General features: G+C 57.5%; 2 protein-coding genes across 2 annotated transcripts in view; one reads left to right on the forward strand and one right to left on the reverse strand.

The window, feature by feature from the left end:
• CMIP (c-Maf inducing protein) overlaps positions 1 to 12,478 on the reverse strand; it is a 236,709-nt gene extending 224,231 nt beyond the window's left edge. Inside the window, exon 1 of the mRNA XM_027119169.1 lies at positions 11,894 to 12,478. Within this exon, the coding sequence (XP_026974970.1) occupies positions 11,894 to 12,190 (297 nt within the window). The 5' untranslated portion in view covers positions 12,191 to 12,478. The remainder of the gene's footprint in view (positions 1 to 11,893) is intronic.
• LOC113627370 (zinc finger X-linked protein ZXDB-like) lies at positions 12,423 to 14,803 on the forward strand. The gene is made up of 3 exons (XM_027119909.1): positions 12,423 to 13,096; positions 13,520 to 13,708; positions 14,116 to 14,803. Exons 1-3 carry the CDS (start codon positions 12,423 to 12,425, stop codon positions 14,213 to 14,215), a joined length of 963 nt encoding a protein of 320 aa, XP_026975710.1. The 3' UTR covers positions 14,216 to 14,803.
• The last annotated feature ends 2,739 nt before the right edge of the window (positions 14,804 to 17,542 follow it).

The raw sequence follows: 17,542 nt of genomic DNA on the forward strand, positions 1-17,542 counted from the left end.
GAAAGCAGAGATGGCTCTACCCCAAAGTGTGCATCTGGGTGCTTTCTGGGTGGTGGGATTAGGGGAGAATCTTTTTCTTCTTTATTTTTTAAGATCATCATCAACCCTGGGTGATTATTTTTGTTTTATTTTTTACAAGTACGGAGGCGAATAGCTGGTAGAGAAGACAGACGGGCAAAGAGGCAATCGCCACCCAGCTGGAGCTCGCAGGGAGCAAGCCCTCACTCCAACTGGGGGTCGGGGAGGCTCCGGTGGCCAGCAGCACTCCCCACAGCGGAGGGGAGAGGGGCTGAGCCAGAGCCCCGAGGGGTGGGGGGAGCCCAGTCACGCTCTGAGACGGGCTCCAGACCCCATGCTCGCCTGCACCAAGCCATCACAGCCGGCTCTCAGGGTCAGGCCATCTCAGGCGAGGAAACAGGCTCCGAGAGGTTGAGTTCACGACCCCAACACCAAGCAGGGGCAGGTGAGAAGCAAACCTCCACCACGGCTCTCCCAGAGATGCGTCTGCAGGAAGACGGCCGAACCACCCAGGGTGAGACACTCGACTCTGTCCCCACCCTCCCGCCTTCTGCACGGCCCCCCTGCTCGGCAGGGAGCCAGCCCTGGCCACCCTGGGTCTTCCTGAGCCTCTGCTCCTGAGCCGGGCTCACAGCCACATGCAGTTATTCTCTGGAGCCAGATGGCCTGGGTGCAAATCCCAGCTCCACCACTACTAGCTGGGTAAGTAGCGACCTCATCTCTCTGGGCCCCAGTTTGATCATCTGTAAAACAGGAACCATGACAGCAATACCTCACAGGTGCATCGGAGGTTTAAACAAGCTCATCTACGTATGACCCAGCAGTTTCACTCCTGGGTACGTATCCGGGAAAAAAGAAAACACTAATTCGAAAAGATACACGCACCCCAATGCTCACAGCAGCATTATTTACAATAGCCAAGATATGGAAGCAACCTAAATGTCCATCAACAGACGAATGGATAAAGAAGATGTGGTATACATATACAATGGAATACTACTCAGCCATAAAAAAGAATGGGGCTTCCCTGGTGGCGCAGTGGTTGAGAGTCCGCCTGCCGATGCAGGGGACACGGGTTCGTGCCCCGGTCTGGAAGGATCCCGCGTGCCGCGGAGCGGCTGGGCCCGTGAGCCATGGCCGCTGAGCCTGTGCGTCCGGAGCCTGTGCTCCACAACAGGAGAGGCCACAGCAGTAAGACGCCCGCGTACCGCAAAAAAAAAAAAAAAAAAGAATGAAATTCTGGCATTTGCAGGAATGTGAATGGACATAGATCAGAGAAATATAAATACTGTAGATGTCACTTTCGTGTGGAATCTGAAAAATAACACGAATGTATAGAGCAAAACAGAAATAGACTCACAGACACAGAAAACAAACAAGTGGTTACCAGTGGTGGGGGGGGGCAAGACAGGAGTATGGGATTAAGAGATACAAACTATAGATAAGCAACAAGGACATGTAGTACAGCACAGGGAATTATAGGCATTATTTTGTCATAACTTTTAAGGGAGTGTAAACTGTAAAAATACTGGATCACTACGCTGTGTACCTGACACTAACATAATATTGTCAAGTCAACTATACTGCAATAAAAGAAAAGTGCTCATCCACGTGTAGGCTCAGAACAGAAGACTCTGTGCGAGCACTAGCTGTAGTTCTCACTGCTTTGCTGGTGACTGTTCCTCGCAGCCCAGGTCCCTGTGCTCGAAGCCACCAAGGAGGCGCCGTGCTCTGCAGGAGGCCTCTGGCTCTGGAGCCAGGTCGTCTGGGTTGCAGTGATGTAACCTGAAACTCACAGGGCCTTAGTTTCCCCAAGTGTAAACAAGAGCCTCGGGGGCTGGGTTAAATGCACAGATACACCCAAGGGGCTCCGCGGGGGCTGCAGGAAATGATCGCTACTGCCCCGCAGTCACCTCCACCCCGTCCTGGTCTGTGTGACCCCGCAGGCTGACCCTGCTTGGACCCCCAAGCCCAGTAGCCACCAGACTGCTGGGACGGGTCAAGCTCTTTCACCTTCCCACCGTCAAGGCAGGCATCGGCCACAGGTGAAACGCGACCCAACAGGAGCAACAGGCAGACGTCAGAGTCACTGCTCCTCTTTCCAGCGGGGCAGCCCTGCTCCCACTGCCCCAGAGCCCCCAGGCCCGAGAGCCCACTAAGGGCACCAGCAGGGCGCCACAGCTGCCCTGCCTCGGCCCGATGGTGCCACCTTCCCAAGCCCCACGGCTGGGCGGGGCCTTCCCACCTGGCCTCCAGGAAGGAAGCTTCCAGAAGGGGAGCCCTGGGAGCCAAAGCTCAGAGCGGAGGGCTCAGGCCCGGGATCCGGAAAGCACCAGAGGCCTCTGGTGGCAGCGGCCTCACGGGCCCGGCAGTGGGCCAGGAACTGCGGGCCTGTGTCCACCCCGAGGCCAGCTCCGCAGGGCAACTCGAGGGCCCACTGCATGCACTGTCCTTCACTGGAGGTGAAAGAGACACGCAGGGTTCCAGGGACGCAGAGGGTGGAGGTCTGGACGTGGCTCTTCCCTCACCCCTTCCAACAGGAGGGGCCACCCAACTGAAACTGTGCGGCAGCTCATTCATTCCTTCCTTCACTCATTCATCCACTCATCTGGCCAAAGAGCGTCTGCTGAGAGACACGGCCTCAGGGTCCCCAGCTGTAAAATGCAGGGAGCGACAGCAACTTGCTGGGCTGTTACGGAGGCCACCGATGTGACCTCCCAGTCCAGCTCCTAGCAAACAAACTCTCGTGAGTGGCCACGAGACCACTGCTGCAGTGGTCACTACTGTGACTAACGCCTGGCCTGGTGGCTCACATCCCTGCACTCCTGAAGCTTCCATTCAGGGGCATCCCGGGCTCCCAGCTGGCGGCCCGCTCCCCGTCCATCTGCATCATGACCAGGGCCCTCCCGGCTCGCACATGAATCCCATACTGACCTCGAGGGCCCCTCTGGGAAGTGACCCTGCCTCCATCTTTCTCCCTACCTGCTCTCACAGTGCCAACCACTGCTGCGGCCCCTCTGCCCATTCCCAGCCCTGGCCCCCAGCCCCTTCTCTGCCAGTCCCCGGCCCTACCTCTGTCCGTCCAGATGCATCTCTCCTACGAAGTCCCTCCTGAAACCGCCTGGCCCCTCCCAACAGCAGGACAAGGCACAGATCTCTCTGAGGAGGTGTGCTGCTATAGTGTATCCTAATCTGAAGTGTCCCCCAATTTAACTGTGAGCCTTTGGGGAACAAAGGGTCGTCTGACTTTGTAAGCGTAGTACCAGGGAACACTCACCTTGTCAGCCCGGTGCCTGGAGATACTCACTCCACAAGTGCAGTACCTGGGAAACTCCCTTTGCACACACAGCATCTGGTACTCAATGCACAAACTTGGTACCTGGCTCTTACCCTTTACAAATACTTGGCATTCACTTTCCAACACCAGTTCCCTGAACTCACTTGACAAATTCACAAAGGGATGTCTGCCAAACATCGGCAAGCACTGAACTGATAAGCCCACTGATTCCCCACTAAGGCGTTTCTGCAAGAGGCTGAAATCATGTTACATAGATCCAACAGATGCACATATATTCACGGACACACACACTCAGGCGTGGCGGCAGACCTGCCTTTGCCTCTCAACTCCACTTCTTCCCATTTCTCCTTGTCTGAGTCTCTGTTGCAACATCTATAAAATGGTAAAAGTAATAGCTGCCCCGTAGGACTGTCTGGAAAATTAAAAGAGCACAGTACCTGGCACTCAGCAGGGGGACAGTAAGTGTCGCTGTAATCACGAGCGCATTGCTCCATCCCTTGCAACAGGTTCACGAAGATGTTTTACTCCCCACCAGAGAGCAGACTGCAAACTTTCCTGACCTGCCACCAAGCTCAAACCCAGGAGCCAGAGGAGACCACGCCGTCTGAATCTCCTTTCCAGGGAAGCAGTCTGCTGCTGGTACCCTGGAGACCTCCAGACCACTGCAGGGTCCCAACGGTCCTGGGGTGGGTGTCGCCATCTATCCATGGCCTCCTGTCTCCTGGACACAGCTAACCCCGTTCCCTAGCCTCCCCTGCACTCGGGGGTAGCCATGTGACTAAGCTGTGGCCAATGGAGCGGCCAGACCCACAGACCGAACCTCCGCCTGGGGCTCACGCCTTCTCCCCAGCCCCGACTCCCCGAGGCCCTGAAGGGGCAGAAACCTCCCCCGGACCGGGACACGAGGCACATGTAAACCGTGCTGCATGAAGCCCCCCAGGTTTGGGGGCTGGCTGTTGCAGCAGTGAGCCCACCCTGACTGTGGCCCGGCCCCACCACCGGCTGGGCCTCACACAAGCACGCGCGGCGATGCACATTCACCTGGGCAGGACGGTGAGCCAAACGAGGCGGCAGTCTGGGCTTTCCCAGGCTGTGTGCCCCTATCTGCAGCTTCTCTGGGCCTCGAGGAGCTTGGGACTGGCCCAGGACACCAGGAAACGTTCCCGTGCTATCTCCGCCCTCCTGAGGACCCCGGCCCCAGGGAAGCCTCCGCTGCCCTGCCCCGCGGAGTCCTGCCCACCCACCAGGGGGCTGGAGAATCCAGCTCTTCTGCTTCCCTCCAAAGTGCGTTTACTCAGCCTCATCTGCTTATACACTCTCCCAATCTGATACCAGCTAGAAAGCAGAACCCATGACAAAGGAAGGCAGTGAAGGTGCCAGGGGTGCGGGGAGTCCTGGGTGTGAAGCCCAGCCCGGCTGCTGGGCAACACGCCGGCGCTCAGCGCTTCCCCCACACTCAGTGCTTCCCCATGGGAAAAAAGCCTGAGGCGAATTCAGTGATTCGGGTGTTCTAGGTCCTAGAACCGTTGTAACACAGTACGGACAAAGGGAGCTGGTTTTGGTAATCTAAGAGTCTCTTAAAGCACAGCTATTCTTCGCTATGGGCGGGAGCGGGTTAAATAAACACACACCCCAGAAGTGCTAGAAACTAAGCAAGCTCCACGGGGGCAGGGAGCTGTCTATACGCCCAGCACCTAGCATATGCTGGGTGCCCATTAATATTCTTTAATAGATGATAACAGCTCCTGGAAGGCAGGGGTGATGACAACTGTAGAGCATTTACTAAGATCCGGGCACTTCCCTGGGTGATTTCTAAGTCCGGTCCAGCCTCAGGGCCTTTGCACTTGCCATCCTCTCTGCCAAGAATGCTCCCCCACTAGATACCATCTCCTTCCCTGAACACCATGTGCAGAGTAGCAAGGCTCCTGGTCCCCAAGCCCCGCACACCCCACCCACCACTGCTTTGTTTTCTCCGGGGCCAGACAGATTTTATAATTGCTTACTCAGTGGTTTATTGCCTGTCACCTACCCTAGTCCAGGAGGGCAGAGACTGGTTTTCCTCAAAGTGCCTACAAACAGTGATATTTATCTGTTGAATGAACTGCCATGCCTTACTCCACCTAATCCTGACATCATGCTAAAAGGAAGTCCCCAGAGTGTGAATTTCACAGATAAGGAGGGAGGTTAGGTGACCTGCCCAAGGTCACCCACCAGCTAGGACGCTGCAAGGGCAGGACTCAAGCTTGCCTGTCTGACCCCTCTGTTGCGACTGGCTGTTCTCCTCCCTCCACCTTCCTGACACCCCAGACACCAGTATGTGGCAGGTGTAAAGAAATGGCTACTGGACATTCAGTTTCACCACAACAATCAACTTCAGCACCAAAACTATGTTCTCTGTGGTCCCCTTCGCCTCCACAGACATGAACACCTCCCCCATACACACACACACACACACACACACACACACACACACACACACGCCTCATCACCCTTTGTAGGGCTCTGCTGGTATCAGCTGAGCTTCCTTTCAACCTCACACGGCCTCCCTCGGTGGCCCGCTGAAGGCACTGGGTGCCTTGTCACCAGAGCCAGGAGCAGGGAAGAGACACTGTCACTTCCTCCTTTTCTCTACCATGGGGCCAGGCGGCCTGGCTTCCATCCTGGGGAAGCAGGAAGCCTGGGGACAAAAACGATGCTCTCAGGTGGAGCAGGAAACAGCTCTCCTGGCCATGCAGACCCTTGTCCTTGGGGCAGAGGTCTGCGGGACTGGCCGGAGCCCCCCACCAGTTCCTGGTGGGGCTGGGGGGCCAAACCCTCAGGAGGCTCCCTAGCCAGTGACAGTGAGCCAGACCCAAGCATGACTCCAGACCGCGGTGACCCCAGGCAGCACTGCCCTTCCCCCCTCTGAGGGAGGGTCAGCTCACCCTTGCAAAGCGCTGGGGGACTAAATATTTTAACACTCACCAAAGAAGGAGGCAAAAAACATTCAAATTATCAAAACACAAACAACTCCACTCAATCAAAGTGGAAAGTGTCTTGTTGGAAACTGCAAAAGCCTGAGGCTAACCTCAATGTCCAGTGATAGGGGATGGTCTACCTGTATTATTATGGTGCCCCTCTATGACGGAACACCATGCAGCAGGGAAGAGCAGCTGTGCACAGGCACAGATCTAGAATGACTGCCAAAACACACCGTCCAATGAACAATAACGGCACAGAACTGTGTAAATGCCCAGGATGCTCAGCAAGGATGCAGGGCTGGCCTGAGAGGAGGGGAACTAGGGGCCACGGGCCCGTGGAATAAGACAGAAGCTTCATTTTCCCTTATATGCCTTGTTGTACCATCTGAATTTATTTGATGTGCACGTCACTATTTCAATTTTCCAAAAAAAAAGAGTTCTGTATTTTTTTAAAGGAAACTAGACTGTGCCCCCTGAGAAATTTTTCTTAAACTGCTTTCAACAATTTCATTGCTCTCACACATACCAGATCCACTAAATACCCCTAACTTTCCCAAATGCACCGCTCATCTCAGGAGACTTTCCTCTAGAGACTGCCCGTTTTTAAGTAGCAATAATCCCTTGCATTTGGGCAGAATTTCCTGAAGCACTCTCAGGGTAATTAGGAAAACACAAAGTGGAATACAGGCCCCTTGTCATACCCCTACTGTGCGCTGGCCGTCCTGCTAGGTGCTAGTCTGAGTGATCCCCAATCCTTTCAGCAACCCTGTAAATGAGGTAGGATTATCCCACCCCCTTGGAGGAAAAGCAAGCCCCGGCACGGGAAAGCAAAGCAACGTTCCAAAAGTCACACAGCCAGGAAGTTGTAACCTCAGAATCCAGAGCCCGGTGCAAGTGGCAGCAAACCCCGTTGTGTTGCCCCACGGTGGAGATGCCGTGAACCATTTGGCTGCCTTGCTGAATCTCACTTAATCCTTTAATCAAAGGCATAACTTGACCATCTCAGATGTTCTTTCCACCAAAACACCAAGGGGATACCATCCATGTGGGCCAAGCTGAGGCCGGCAGTGAGGCACCCTCAGAGAGCTTTGGTTTTTTAGGATGACACGGCCACCAGGCTCCCCCTAAGCCTCACCGGACGTGGTGCCCCAGAAATGCCCTCTCCCACTGCCAGGTGAGTCAGCGGGCTCCCCGGTTGGCACAGAGGAGCGGGCAACACTATACACAGCCACCTGTGGGCCACGGAGCCCCAGCCAGCTCAGCAGCAAAGCCCAGCCATGAGCAGCGAGTGAGACACCTTCAACCTGGACTGGTACAACTTTGCCAGCGGCTAGAAAAGGCATCTCGGGTTGCGCCAGGAGAATGGCAGCATCAAAACTACACCCTCCTTAAAATGCTCTTCATTACTGCAGCCTGGGGAAGGCAGACCACGTGTGCTGTTTACAGGGAATTCAGATTTTTTTCCTCTGCTTCTGTCTCAGCCCCTCCCCTCCACCACCTCCAATCAGACAAGTAACCTGGGCAACAAATTTGATATACTCCAAAATCTTATGACAAATGGCACTGAAAGAAAAAAAAAATGCTTTGTGTTTATTTATGCCACAAAAAAAATCCCATAAATCAAAAGCAGAGAGGACGGGCACAAGGAGGAGGTGTCGGTGACGAAGCGGAGAAACGAACACGCGTGTACGTGTGTGTGCACACAGGCGAGTTCCCACGGGACCTCTGACTACTCGGGGGGACACGGATTTTAATTCCCAAGGGGGAACCACCATCGGGATGAATGCAGCACTCTGACACCCAGTAGGCGCTTCGTAAGCATAAGTCCAAGTTCAGAAGGTTGCCGCCCCCAAGAAAACACCAGACTAAAGAAACCGACGAGAACTGAGGTGACTCCTCTTTTCCTTTCCACAACAGAAAGCCCAGAGACGTTTCAATTGAAGCAGCAGAGTGGTGAAAATTTAAAAAACAAGTCAAGGCTACTGTGCCTGTGCTCTGACCCCCATTTGACCGATTGGACCCTCCCCATTCTGAGATGCCACCTGCTACATGTTAGAAAAAATAAGGTAAAATAAAAGGTAAGCAGCTGATTCGTACTTCTTTGGTGCAGAGGAGACAAAGCACACGGACAAAGCCCTCTTCCAGAGGACAAACATGCCTAGCAGGTGATCAAATTCAGCCCAGACACGAGAACGGCAAAATGGATTCTGGACCCACGGACCCGAACCTTCTTGGCTACAGCCGACACCATGGTTGGCAACCACAAAAAGCCCAGGGAGGCCCGGGGACCGGGAAGTCTGGACGTGAAAGGGGAATGAGGAACAGCGGCGTCCAGGCCACAGCCTGGGCAGATGCACCCTTCCGCCGGCAAGGTGCGGCCGTGTGTACCCCAGGGAGGGGCGGACACCTCCCAGTCCCCCTCCCGGCAGCCGGGTCACTGGCGCCTTTGTGTTTCCTCCTTTGTTTATGAGTCTTCTGGATCCAAAGTCTCCAGCACAGAGTGCATCGGGCCCGGCGCTGTCACCGGCCATGTCAGGCGCTGTTGACTCTGCAAGGATTTAATCAGTAACCGGCCCAGCAGATAGGCACAGGGGCAAGCTCCAACCTGACCCCAGAGAAGGCAAAGTTTACAGCCAGGCCAGGGAGTGAGGCCGCGGGCCCCCTGGGGCCCCAGGCTGAGCCCATCTCCCCGGCAGGGAATGCAGAGAGGTCCGTCCACCTGGGGGGTGTACCCAGCTGGAGCGCCTGCCAGGTGGGACTGAGAGCCCCCGGACGCCTCCACCCAGGCCTGATGCAGCTGTGGTCGTGGAAGCCTGGTCTGTAGCTCTGACTACCATCCAACTGACTGGATCAGTGCAGACAGACCCTGAAAACGGTTTGGGCAGAGGGTGTATTGGGTTTGTTTATGGGTTTGAATCTAGATCAATCACTCTGAGTCTTGCGCCTGAAGCCCACACAATTAACCAGATAATTACCAGATGGTTCTGAGGTGAGCTGTGTAGAGGGCTTAACAAAAGGATGACGTACACTTCATGGAAGGCTATGACCAATACAAAACGCCCGATACAGCCAGCAACTCGCGGCTGGGCCACAGGGGGCTTTCCGTTGGAGTGAGCTGCACTCAGATTCACCTTTGTTTCGTTTGGGCTCCCATTTCTCAATTGAGTGCTTGGGCCGCACTACAAAATGCAGACAGATTACATAACGCCCGGGCCTCAGGGAAACCCCTCAGGGGCCTGCTTTGCTTCCCGCGGGGGTGGGGGGTGGGGGGCCTGGACACACCAACAACCAGGTGTCTCAGGACGGGACAAGGTCCCCAGTGGTGGTGCCACCCACACCCCTGCCCCGGAGGCCACGGCCTCAGCAGCCCCCCTCCACGCTCACAGGCCCCGGCAGGGAGGGCCGTGCACCCCACCCGAGCCCACCAAGGCCACACGTAAGGACACTCCCTGCCCTGCCCGCGGGGCTCGCCAACGACAGGCGGAGAAAGGGGACAGCCCATTGGACACTCGCGCGTAGTTCCTCCCTCCTCGCTTCCCAACGCCACAGCAAGGCTCTGCGAGACAAATCTTGTGCCACGGATGGCCCTCGGCCCCCAGTCCAGAAAATCACGGCTCCTCTCCAGAGAGGCCCAAGAAGACGAAGGTGCCACCACCACGCCTGCTTGAGAAGCCAGCGCAGGGCTTCAGGCGCCCTTCCTCCCCACTCTCTCTCCAGCAGACACCTCTTGAGCAATCAGAGGTAAACTGGGGGAGGGGGAGGGGCACCTTGAGCCTCCAAAGCTGGCTTCCCCCAGCCGTGGGCAGCACAGCACAGCTCCTGGCTTCTCCCGGGGGAGCACGGGAGCTCGGCCTGTCCTTCCCACGGAGGGTCACTGTGCCTCCCAGCCATCTTCTCCTCCCCAACTCCCCTTCACTTTAAGGGGTGACAGAAAGAAAAATAAAGCTTCCCCAGCCCCGGCCAGGGGAAAATTCTGAAGCCAGATCTGGAGGCTGCTGACCCCAGGCAGGGAACTACTGAGGACACCAGTTCCTCCCTGAATCTGAAACACTGCGCGCTGGCGAATTTTCTGAGGCTCTCCCTCCATCAAATGAAAAGCCAAATGCCGAGGCCTGTGGCTCGGGACAGGTTTGAGAACGTGCACGAGCCTGAGACTGGGACTGGACCGCTTCTCGCCAACCAGGGATCCTCCCCGAGAAAGCAGCCTTTGCAGATTGCACCAATGTGCCCACAGGAAAGAAAAAATAGGTGTTCTGAGTACGTCGGACCCAAAATTCAGAATAAAAGTCCTCGAGTGCTTCAGTGCCCGGGGGGGGGCGGGGGGAGCTGTTTCAAGGAGTATGGTTTCTTCTGCTAACTTTTCCCCCTCCCCATTCCCTGGAGCATGTGTCACAGCCTGTGACACACTGCCAAGGGAACATGGATGCCGGGGAAATGTCTGCACATGCTACACGTTTGTGACATGCTATGTAAGCGACACCCTGTTTCCCGGCTGGGTTTTCTTGGCACAGGTGTGGGCAGGCGTTAGATTCAGCGCCCCCGCCCCGACCACCGTGCTTAGTGAACCGGATCACGGTTGCCCCAGAGGGGAGCGTGCATTCTGGGGAAGACGTGCCACCTCTCCATAGAGGACGGGACCCCCTCACAGCAAGGCTCGGGCCCAAGCAGAGCTGGTGCTTTAAACTGTCCTCCTTTCAAAACACAAAGCATCCTGTTCCGGCTCCTGCCCGCCACCCTCCCCCGCTGCGACCCCACCGCAGCCCTCTCTCTCCACCTTGCAGATTTGATTTCAGAAACAGATCGATGACTTCTCTCCCTCTCATGAGGGCGACCCAGTCCCAGCCATGTATTTTAAAACAGTAACAATAACATAATAAAACCTCCAGCAACAAAACACACGTATACAATACTGCATAGACTATACAAGACCAGAACCCCACAGGCCAGCTTCCGCACTAGAACTTGACCGCCCCCCGTGGGGAGGAGATAGCCCAGGACCCCTGCCCCCTCTCCCTCCCCCTCCCCCTCCACTTCCACCCTCCCAGTGTGTCAGTGAAATTTTTTCAGAAAGGGAAGCACCCAGTTTTGCCTGCCAGCCCGGGCAGGAAAAAGACGGGTAGAGAGCAAAGAAAGGAACTGGCTTCTGGAAATTCTTTGGGTTTTGGGGTTTTGAGGTTGTTGGGGTTTTTTTGTTTTTTTGTTTTTTTTCTGGTTGTTTTGTTTTCCCATCCGCCGCAGATCCAGATGTGCTTTCCGAAAGGGAACCCCACCACCATCAGGGCCCAGCCTCGGGGGTCTATCCCAAGGTCCCATCCGTAATTAACACAAGCGCTGGGCCCGGAGGTACCCAAATGCTCAGTCCGGGGTGGGCCAGATCCTCTCCATAATTCTAAGGGTCTCCCCGAGCCCGCCGGCAGGGCAGAGCTTCGGATTCCACAATCCAGTCCGGAGCCCAGGCCAGGAAAGGGGCGCCCGGTTCTTCCCGCCCCCCGGCGCCCTGCAGGCCCCGGGCTCCAGGTGCAGCGGCAGGCAGGGGGCAGCCGGTGGGAGGGGGCGCCTCCCGGGCCCCGAGGGGAGGCGCGGGGGTGCAGGCGCGCCGCCGCGCAGAGCGACTCACCGTGGCGGACGCCAGGCTGTTGTCGGCCAGCGTTAGGTGGTGCGGCTCCCAGCGCCTCAGGAATTTCGAGGTGAGGATCTTGCTGAGAAAGGTCCGCGGGTGCCGGATGACACAGACCTGGATGTCGCCCTCCTGCAGCAGTTTGTACCTCATCCCGTTGCACAGCAGAAGGGCCCGGCGGCAGGGCACGGCGCCCATCTTCGTGCCCTCGGGGGCCGGCACGTCACCCCCCAGCAGCGGCTTGGTCTCCTCGATCTGCCGGGAATCGCCGCCGCCCGAGGTGCTGGTCAGATCCATGGCCGGCCGGCCGGGCCGGGGAGGGGGCCGGGGGCGGGGAGAGGGGCTGTCCCGGCTGCCCGGGCGGCGGGGCCCCCGGTCGGCGTCCCGCACCCCCCCACCCCCCAGGAAGGTGGGGGGGTGTGGGGCTGGGGGCGCCCCGCAAGGGAGGGGCCCGGGCGGGCAGGCGGGCGGGCGGCCGGCACTCGGTCCTTCCTGCGGGGCTCCGGCTTCCTCCTAGCTCGTCGGATGCATGCTCGCGGCGGCCGGACCGGCTCGGCGGAGGGGCGGGCGGGCGGGGACGCGGGGCAGCGCCGGCGGGGGGGGCCGGGGGCCCGGTGGCGGCGGCGGCGAACGGGGGCCGCGCGGGCGGGCGTGTCTCGGCCCCGCCGCCCGCTCGTGTGTACAGTACGTGTGTCTGGGCGGCCGTCCGCGGGCGAGTGTGCGGCGGGGGCCGCGGGGGCCGGCTCTGTTGAGAGATTGCAGAAGCCGCTCGGCGCCCGCGCGATTGGTCCCCGCGGGGTCATGTGCCCGCCCCTCTGACGTCAATGGCGGCAACGGCGGCTGCCGCCGCGGCTTCGGCCTCTCGCAGGCGGAGTCCGTCGCCGGGCGGGGACGCGAGGGGCCGAGGCGCGGCTCGACGGGAGGGGGCGGCCCCCGGGGAGGGGGCTGGGGCGGGCGAGCCCTGGCAGGCCCGGGCCCGCCCCGCCCGGAACCTGGGGAGTGGGCGGGGGCCTCGGGGGAGGGGCGCGTGACGTCACGCCGAGCCGCGCCCCCGCCGGTGCCCAGGCCGGTGTTGAGCCGCGCGGCCCGCCTGCCCGACGGTTCTGAGAACGCGCCGCGGCCCCCGCAGCCCACCCTTACCCCCGCGGCCAGCCGGGATCCGAAATGTCAGCGCCCCGAAACCTGTCCACGCGGATGGCGGAGGTGCGGCCAGGTGCAAACCCGAGGGACCGGGGCCGGGCTGGGCCGGGCCGAAGGTGTGGGGACAGGACCGCAGGCAGGAAGCTGTCCACCTGGCTGGCCAGATGGCGCCACAAGACAGAGATATTTCCTTGAACTGAATGTGTCCCGTCAGTTATCCGGGGAATGAGCCACGCTGCCCTGGCTCAGCCTGCAGCACTCTGCAGGCCTGGTCATTTACAAATGTCTGCCCGCCGTGGCCCTTGGGGTCCTCAGGCCTACTGGGGGGATGGGACAGGCTCCTCAGCCCCACTCCTTCCTTCTGCCCCTGGAGCCTGATTAGTTCCTACTAGGAACCTAGACAACAAAATCCCTCCCCAGCGTTACCGGCGCCCCCCTCCTCTGCCTGCACCCCAGCAGCTCCAGCCTCTTTACCTCTCCCCTCAGGCCGGGACCCGGTCATTCATCTCTGCATCCCCAGGTCCTGCGCAGAGCTGTGAGAGAATCATACTGGAAGCCCCTTTGGGGAATGAGCTATGGTGTCACTCGGGAACGCCAGCTGTGCAACAAAAAAACGTTCCCTTTCTGCCATCAGGAGTGGCACCAAAAGCCACGCAGCAAGTGCTCTGCTCTGAGGTGGGGCTTTCTCACATCCACGCACTTCTGCAGTTAATATCATTAAAACCCCCAGGTCTGTGCCTTTTTTGTTAAGTGAAGGTGTCTCTGTAGTGAACACACAAGTGTGTGAGCATGCGTTGAATTGCATCATGAATGTCGAAGTTTGTCCACGGCAGCCCTACAGTGGGGACTGCCCCCTCCCCCTCTCTCCCAAGAACAGACAAGATGAGGGCCCCCCAAAACACTCTCACTTGATCCCGGCCAGGGCTGGGGCCAGGGTGGAAGGCAGGGCCCCCGCATGTGTCCCTCACCAGAGAAGACGCATCTCCAGCCTGCCCAGGAGACGGGCAGAGCTGTTCTCTCCTCGTGAGCCCTGGGGAGGCACAGTTAGGCGGGAAAATGGGGAATTCACTGACTCCCCACAGCCTGCTGGCAAATTCTGTTCTTGAAGTTCTGAACATCAACGGCCTTGAGAAAACCATCAAGCAAGGAGGAGACAGGCAAGCCAGAGACCCCACCCGGTGACACAGACGTGGATGCCGTAGGTGGGGATGGCAGGTGGTTGTGACCAAGACGCCCAGGCCACGCCGCCAAGGGAGTTAGGTCTGTTGTCCGAACCTTGATTGAGCTCCTGCTGTTTGCCGGTTGCAGGAGTAATTCCCCGCGTCCTAAGCATGCACGCAACTTTTCCTTCTCACTGCAACCCATGACACAGGGTTGACCCATCAGCATCCCCTCCTGCAGGTGAGGATGCAGGGAGACTGCCAGGCTCACTTGGCTAGCCAGGACTGGGCCCTGGTGCGGAGCTCAGGGTCTAAGACCATGTAAAGACAATGACCGCACTGTGCTTGGGGCTACAGGGAGGGGGAGGGGCGTATCTAACCCAGCCGGGCTGTGGCACTGGGGACACGTCCTGACTCCAAGAGGTCTTTAGGAATCAGGTAAAGAAGGGGAAAGGTGCTCCTGGAAGGGGGGACGGCACATACAAAGGCAAAGAGGTGGGAAGACCCTCAGCCTATGCAGGAAACTCCAGACTTTTTTTTGTTGTTTTTTATTTATTTTTGGCGGCGTTGGGTCTTCGTTGCTGCACGCGGGCTTTCTCTAGTTGCAGCGAGCGGGAGCTACTCTTCGTTGCGGTGCTGGGGCTTCTCCTTTTGGTGGCTTCTCTTGTGGCGGAGCACAGGCTCTAGGCGCGTGGGCTTCGGTAGTTGTGGTGCTCGGGCTCAGTAGTTGTGGCTCGCGGGCTCTAGAGCGTAGGCTCAGTAGTTGTGGCGCACGGGCTTAGTTGCTCTGCGGCATGTGGGATCTTCCCAGACCAGGGATTAAACCTGTGTCCCCTGCATTGGCAGGCGGATTCTTAACCACTGTGCCACCAGGGGAGCCCCAGACATTTTGCCAAGGCATGCAAGGAGCCCAGGGGATGCAGGGCAGAGGCCTCAGAGGTGAGCAGGGGCTGAGCGGGCAGTACCTTGAAATGCAGGCCCAGGGACCAGACTCTGCCCTGAGGGCAGTGGGAAGCCACCACGTGGGGCATGCAGGGAGCGACTTGTAGATATCACCTTCATAAGGTCACTGGCCACAGCATGACATGGACAAGATTTGCAGAGCGGCAGCCTGGAGGCAGGGAGGCTGGTGAGGAGGCTGTTGAGGGTACCCGGGAGGGAGGTGATGGGGTCCAGCAGGAAATCATGGAGTGGGGAGGCTCGGTGGCAGACAAAGCAGCTGCTGTCCACTCGACGGACATCTGTGGACCCTCCTCTCCCTGTTCAGGGGGCAAAACTTCAGCAGAACGCGATTTACCAGGAGGCAGAGGATCCCTGATTTTATCCAGACATCCTCAACACTGCTTGATATGGTGGTTGATGTGTAAGCACTGAACAGGAACAGCATGATAAAATGACCAGCACCCAAGTGCCAGGAACTATGTTGGGGGGGTTATATATATATACATATATATATATATATATATATTTAACATCTTTATTGGAGTATAATTGCTTTACAATGGTGTGTTAGTTTCTGCTTTATAACAAAGTGAATCAGCTATACACATACATATGTTCCCATATCTCCTCCCTCTTACGTCCCCCCTTCCACCCTCCATATCCCACCCCTCTAGGTGTTCACAGAGCACCGAGCTGATCTCCCTGTGCTATGCGGCTGCTTCCCACTAGCTATCTGTTTTACGTTTGGTAGTGTATATATGTCCATGCCACTCTCTCGCTTCGTCCCAGCTTACCCTTCCCCCTCCCCCTGTCCTCAGGTCCATTCTCTACGTCTGCATCTTTATTCCTGTCCTGTGGGGGCATTATATATCGATATTTGTTCTCCTTTCTTCCAACCAACCCAGAAGGCAAAAATTCTTACCATCCCCATCTTAAGGGCGAGGAAGTTGAGTCTCAGAGAGGATCAGACAACCATAAGGATCCAGCCAAGATTTGTACCCGAAATTCTGACCTGGAAGTCCATGTTTTTCCCGCTCCTCCTTTGTTAATGTTTTCCTGAGCAGGGACTCAGGAAGAAAGTGTTGAATCTGATCAATGTCATCTTTCAGTAAGAATATTTCTTTGGCCTGAGTTTGACGTCAGTGATATGGAGCCCCCAAGATGCTGCCAGAAGTTCCTTGAGAACAGAAACCAGGAGCTCCTGGTGGACAGCGGCACTCAGTGCCTACAGGCAAATAGGCAGTGACTTTTGGTCAGACTCTCCTATCCTCTGTTGCCTAGGCGCGTGCAGGCAGTAGGTCGAGGTCAGTAAGTGAGGGTGTGAGAAGGTGGGACACGTTGATAGCTGGTGATACGCAGAGCCCCTCGCCTCCCACTGTCCCAGGTTCCTGACCTAAAAATGAGTAAGTCCAGCTGTCAGATTCCTTCAGAAGTCCCCTCCCTCCAGCCCGCCAGCCTCTGTAGGAGACACAAGCCCATCAAGTTTCCACTGATGGATCATGTACCCAGGTCATCCTTGGTGCCACGAGAACCCTGACTCTGCAGAGAACAGTGCAGGCCCCTTAGAGTTCACCCTCCCGGCGTCAAACTTCAGAGGGTTATGGAGCAGCAGGAAGGGCATGCAAGTTCACAAACGCTTCACTCTCCTCGGTTCCCCACTGGCCAGTTGACTCACAAAGGTCACCAGACAGAGCTGCCATGTTCTGCATTCTTTGCTGGTAGTCCCAAAGAGCAACGTTCTGCTCTCACCTGCTCACTGGAAGTACCTCTCCTACTCGGGTCAGCAAGTGGGACACTTATTACCACTACGGGCTTACCCCAGGCCGTACTGGTGGAGAAGCTACTCCGCCTGAGGAGCTGGGAGAATGCAGTGAGCAGGCAGGGAACTGCCCTCGTGAGCTCACATCTCAACCCCAAGGTCCCTCAAGTCACCCCTGGAGCCAACTCAGAGCGGAAAGACAGACCTGTTACCCTGGCTGCCCACAAAGGGGTCCCTGGTGGGGAGGAGAGCATAGGAGCTGATGGCCAGCCCTAGGAGAGGACCACCTAAGCACCCACTTCTAGCAGCCCTGCCCCTTCCGGCAGACGCCCACAGGTGGGTGTCCTCCTCGGACTGGTCTCCAGCAGCCTTTGCCCAGCTCCCTCCTTGCCCCCGCCCCCAGCTATGAAAGGGTGCACGAACCCAACACACTGTACCCTGCAAGAGGGCAGGGTCCATTCCAGCTCCGCGCATCACTGTGTCCGGTGGCGTGCTGGTGAAATGTTTAACCATCGGCTTGCGGGGGGCGGGGAAGCCCTGATTTATAGCATTTGACAATTCCCCAGTTGGAAATATTCCCACCATGGCTGTTTTCAGGTTATCAACATGCATCACTGAACGTGAAGTTGGGAAGAGACGCACCCCATT

The sequence above is a fragment of the Aethalodelphis obliquidens genome, unplaced genomic scaffold (genome assembly GCF_003676395.1).
Source record: "Aethalodelphis obliquidens isolate GAN/ISIS:26980383/991018 unplaced genomic scaffold, ASM367639v1 scaffold20, whole genome shotgun sequence".
Lineage (NCBI taxonomy): Eukaryota > Metazoa > Chordata > Mammalia > Artiodactyla > Delphinidae > Aethalodelphis > Aethalodelphis obliquidens.

What these genes read in the sequence shown, in the direction of transcription:
- LOC113627370 (XM_027119909.1), top strand. Translation starts at nt 12,423, where the DNA reads ATGCTCGCGGCGGCCGGACCGGCTCGGCGGAGGGGCGGGCGGGCGGGG. An exon ending in TGTCCACGCGGATGGCGGAG is followed by an intron (nt 13,097 to 13,519) that starts GTGCGGCCAGGT and finishes CTCTCCCCTCAG; the next exon opens with GCCGGGACCCGGTCATTCAT. An exon ending in AGCAAGTGCTCTGCTCTGAG is followed by an intron (nt 13,709 to 14,115) that starts GTGGGGCTTTCT and finishes GACTCCCCACAG; the next exon opens with CCTGCTGGCAAATTCTGTTC.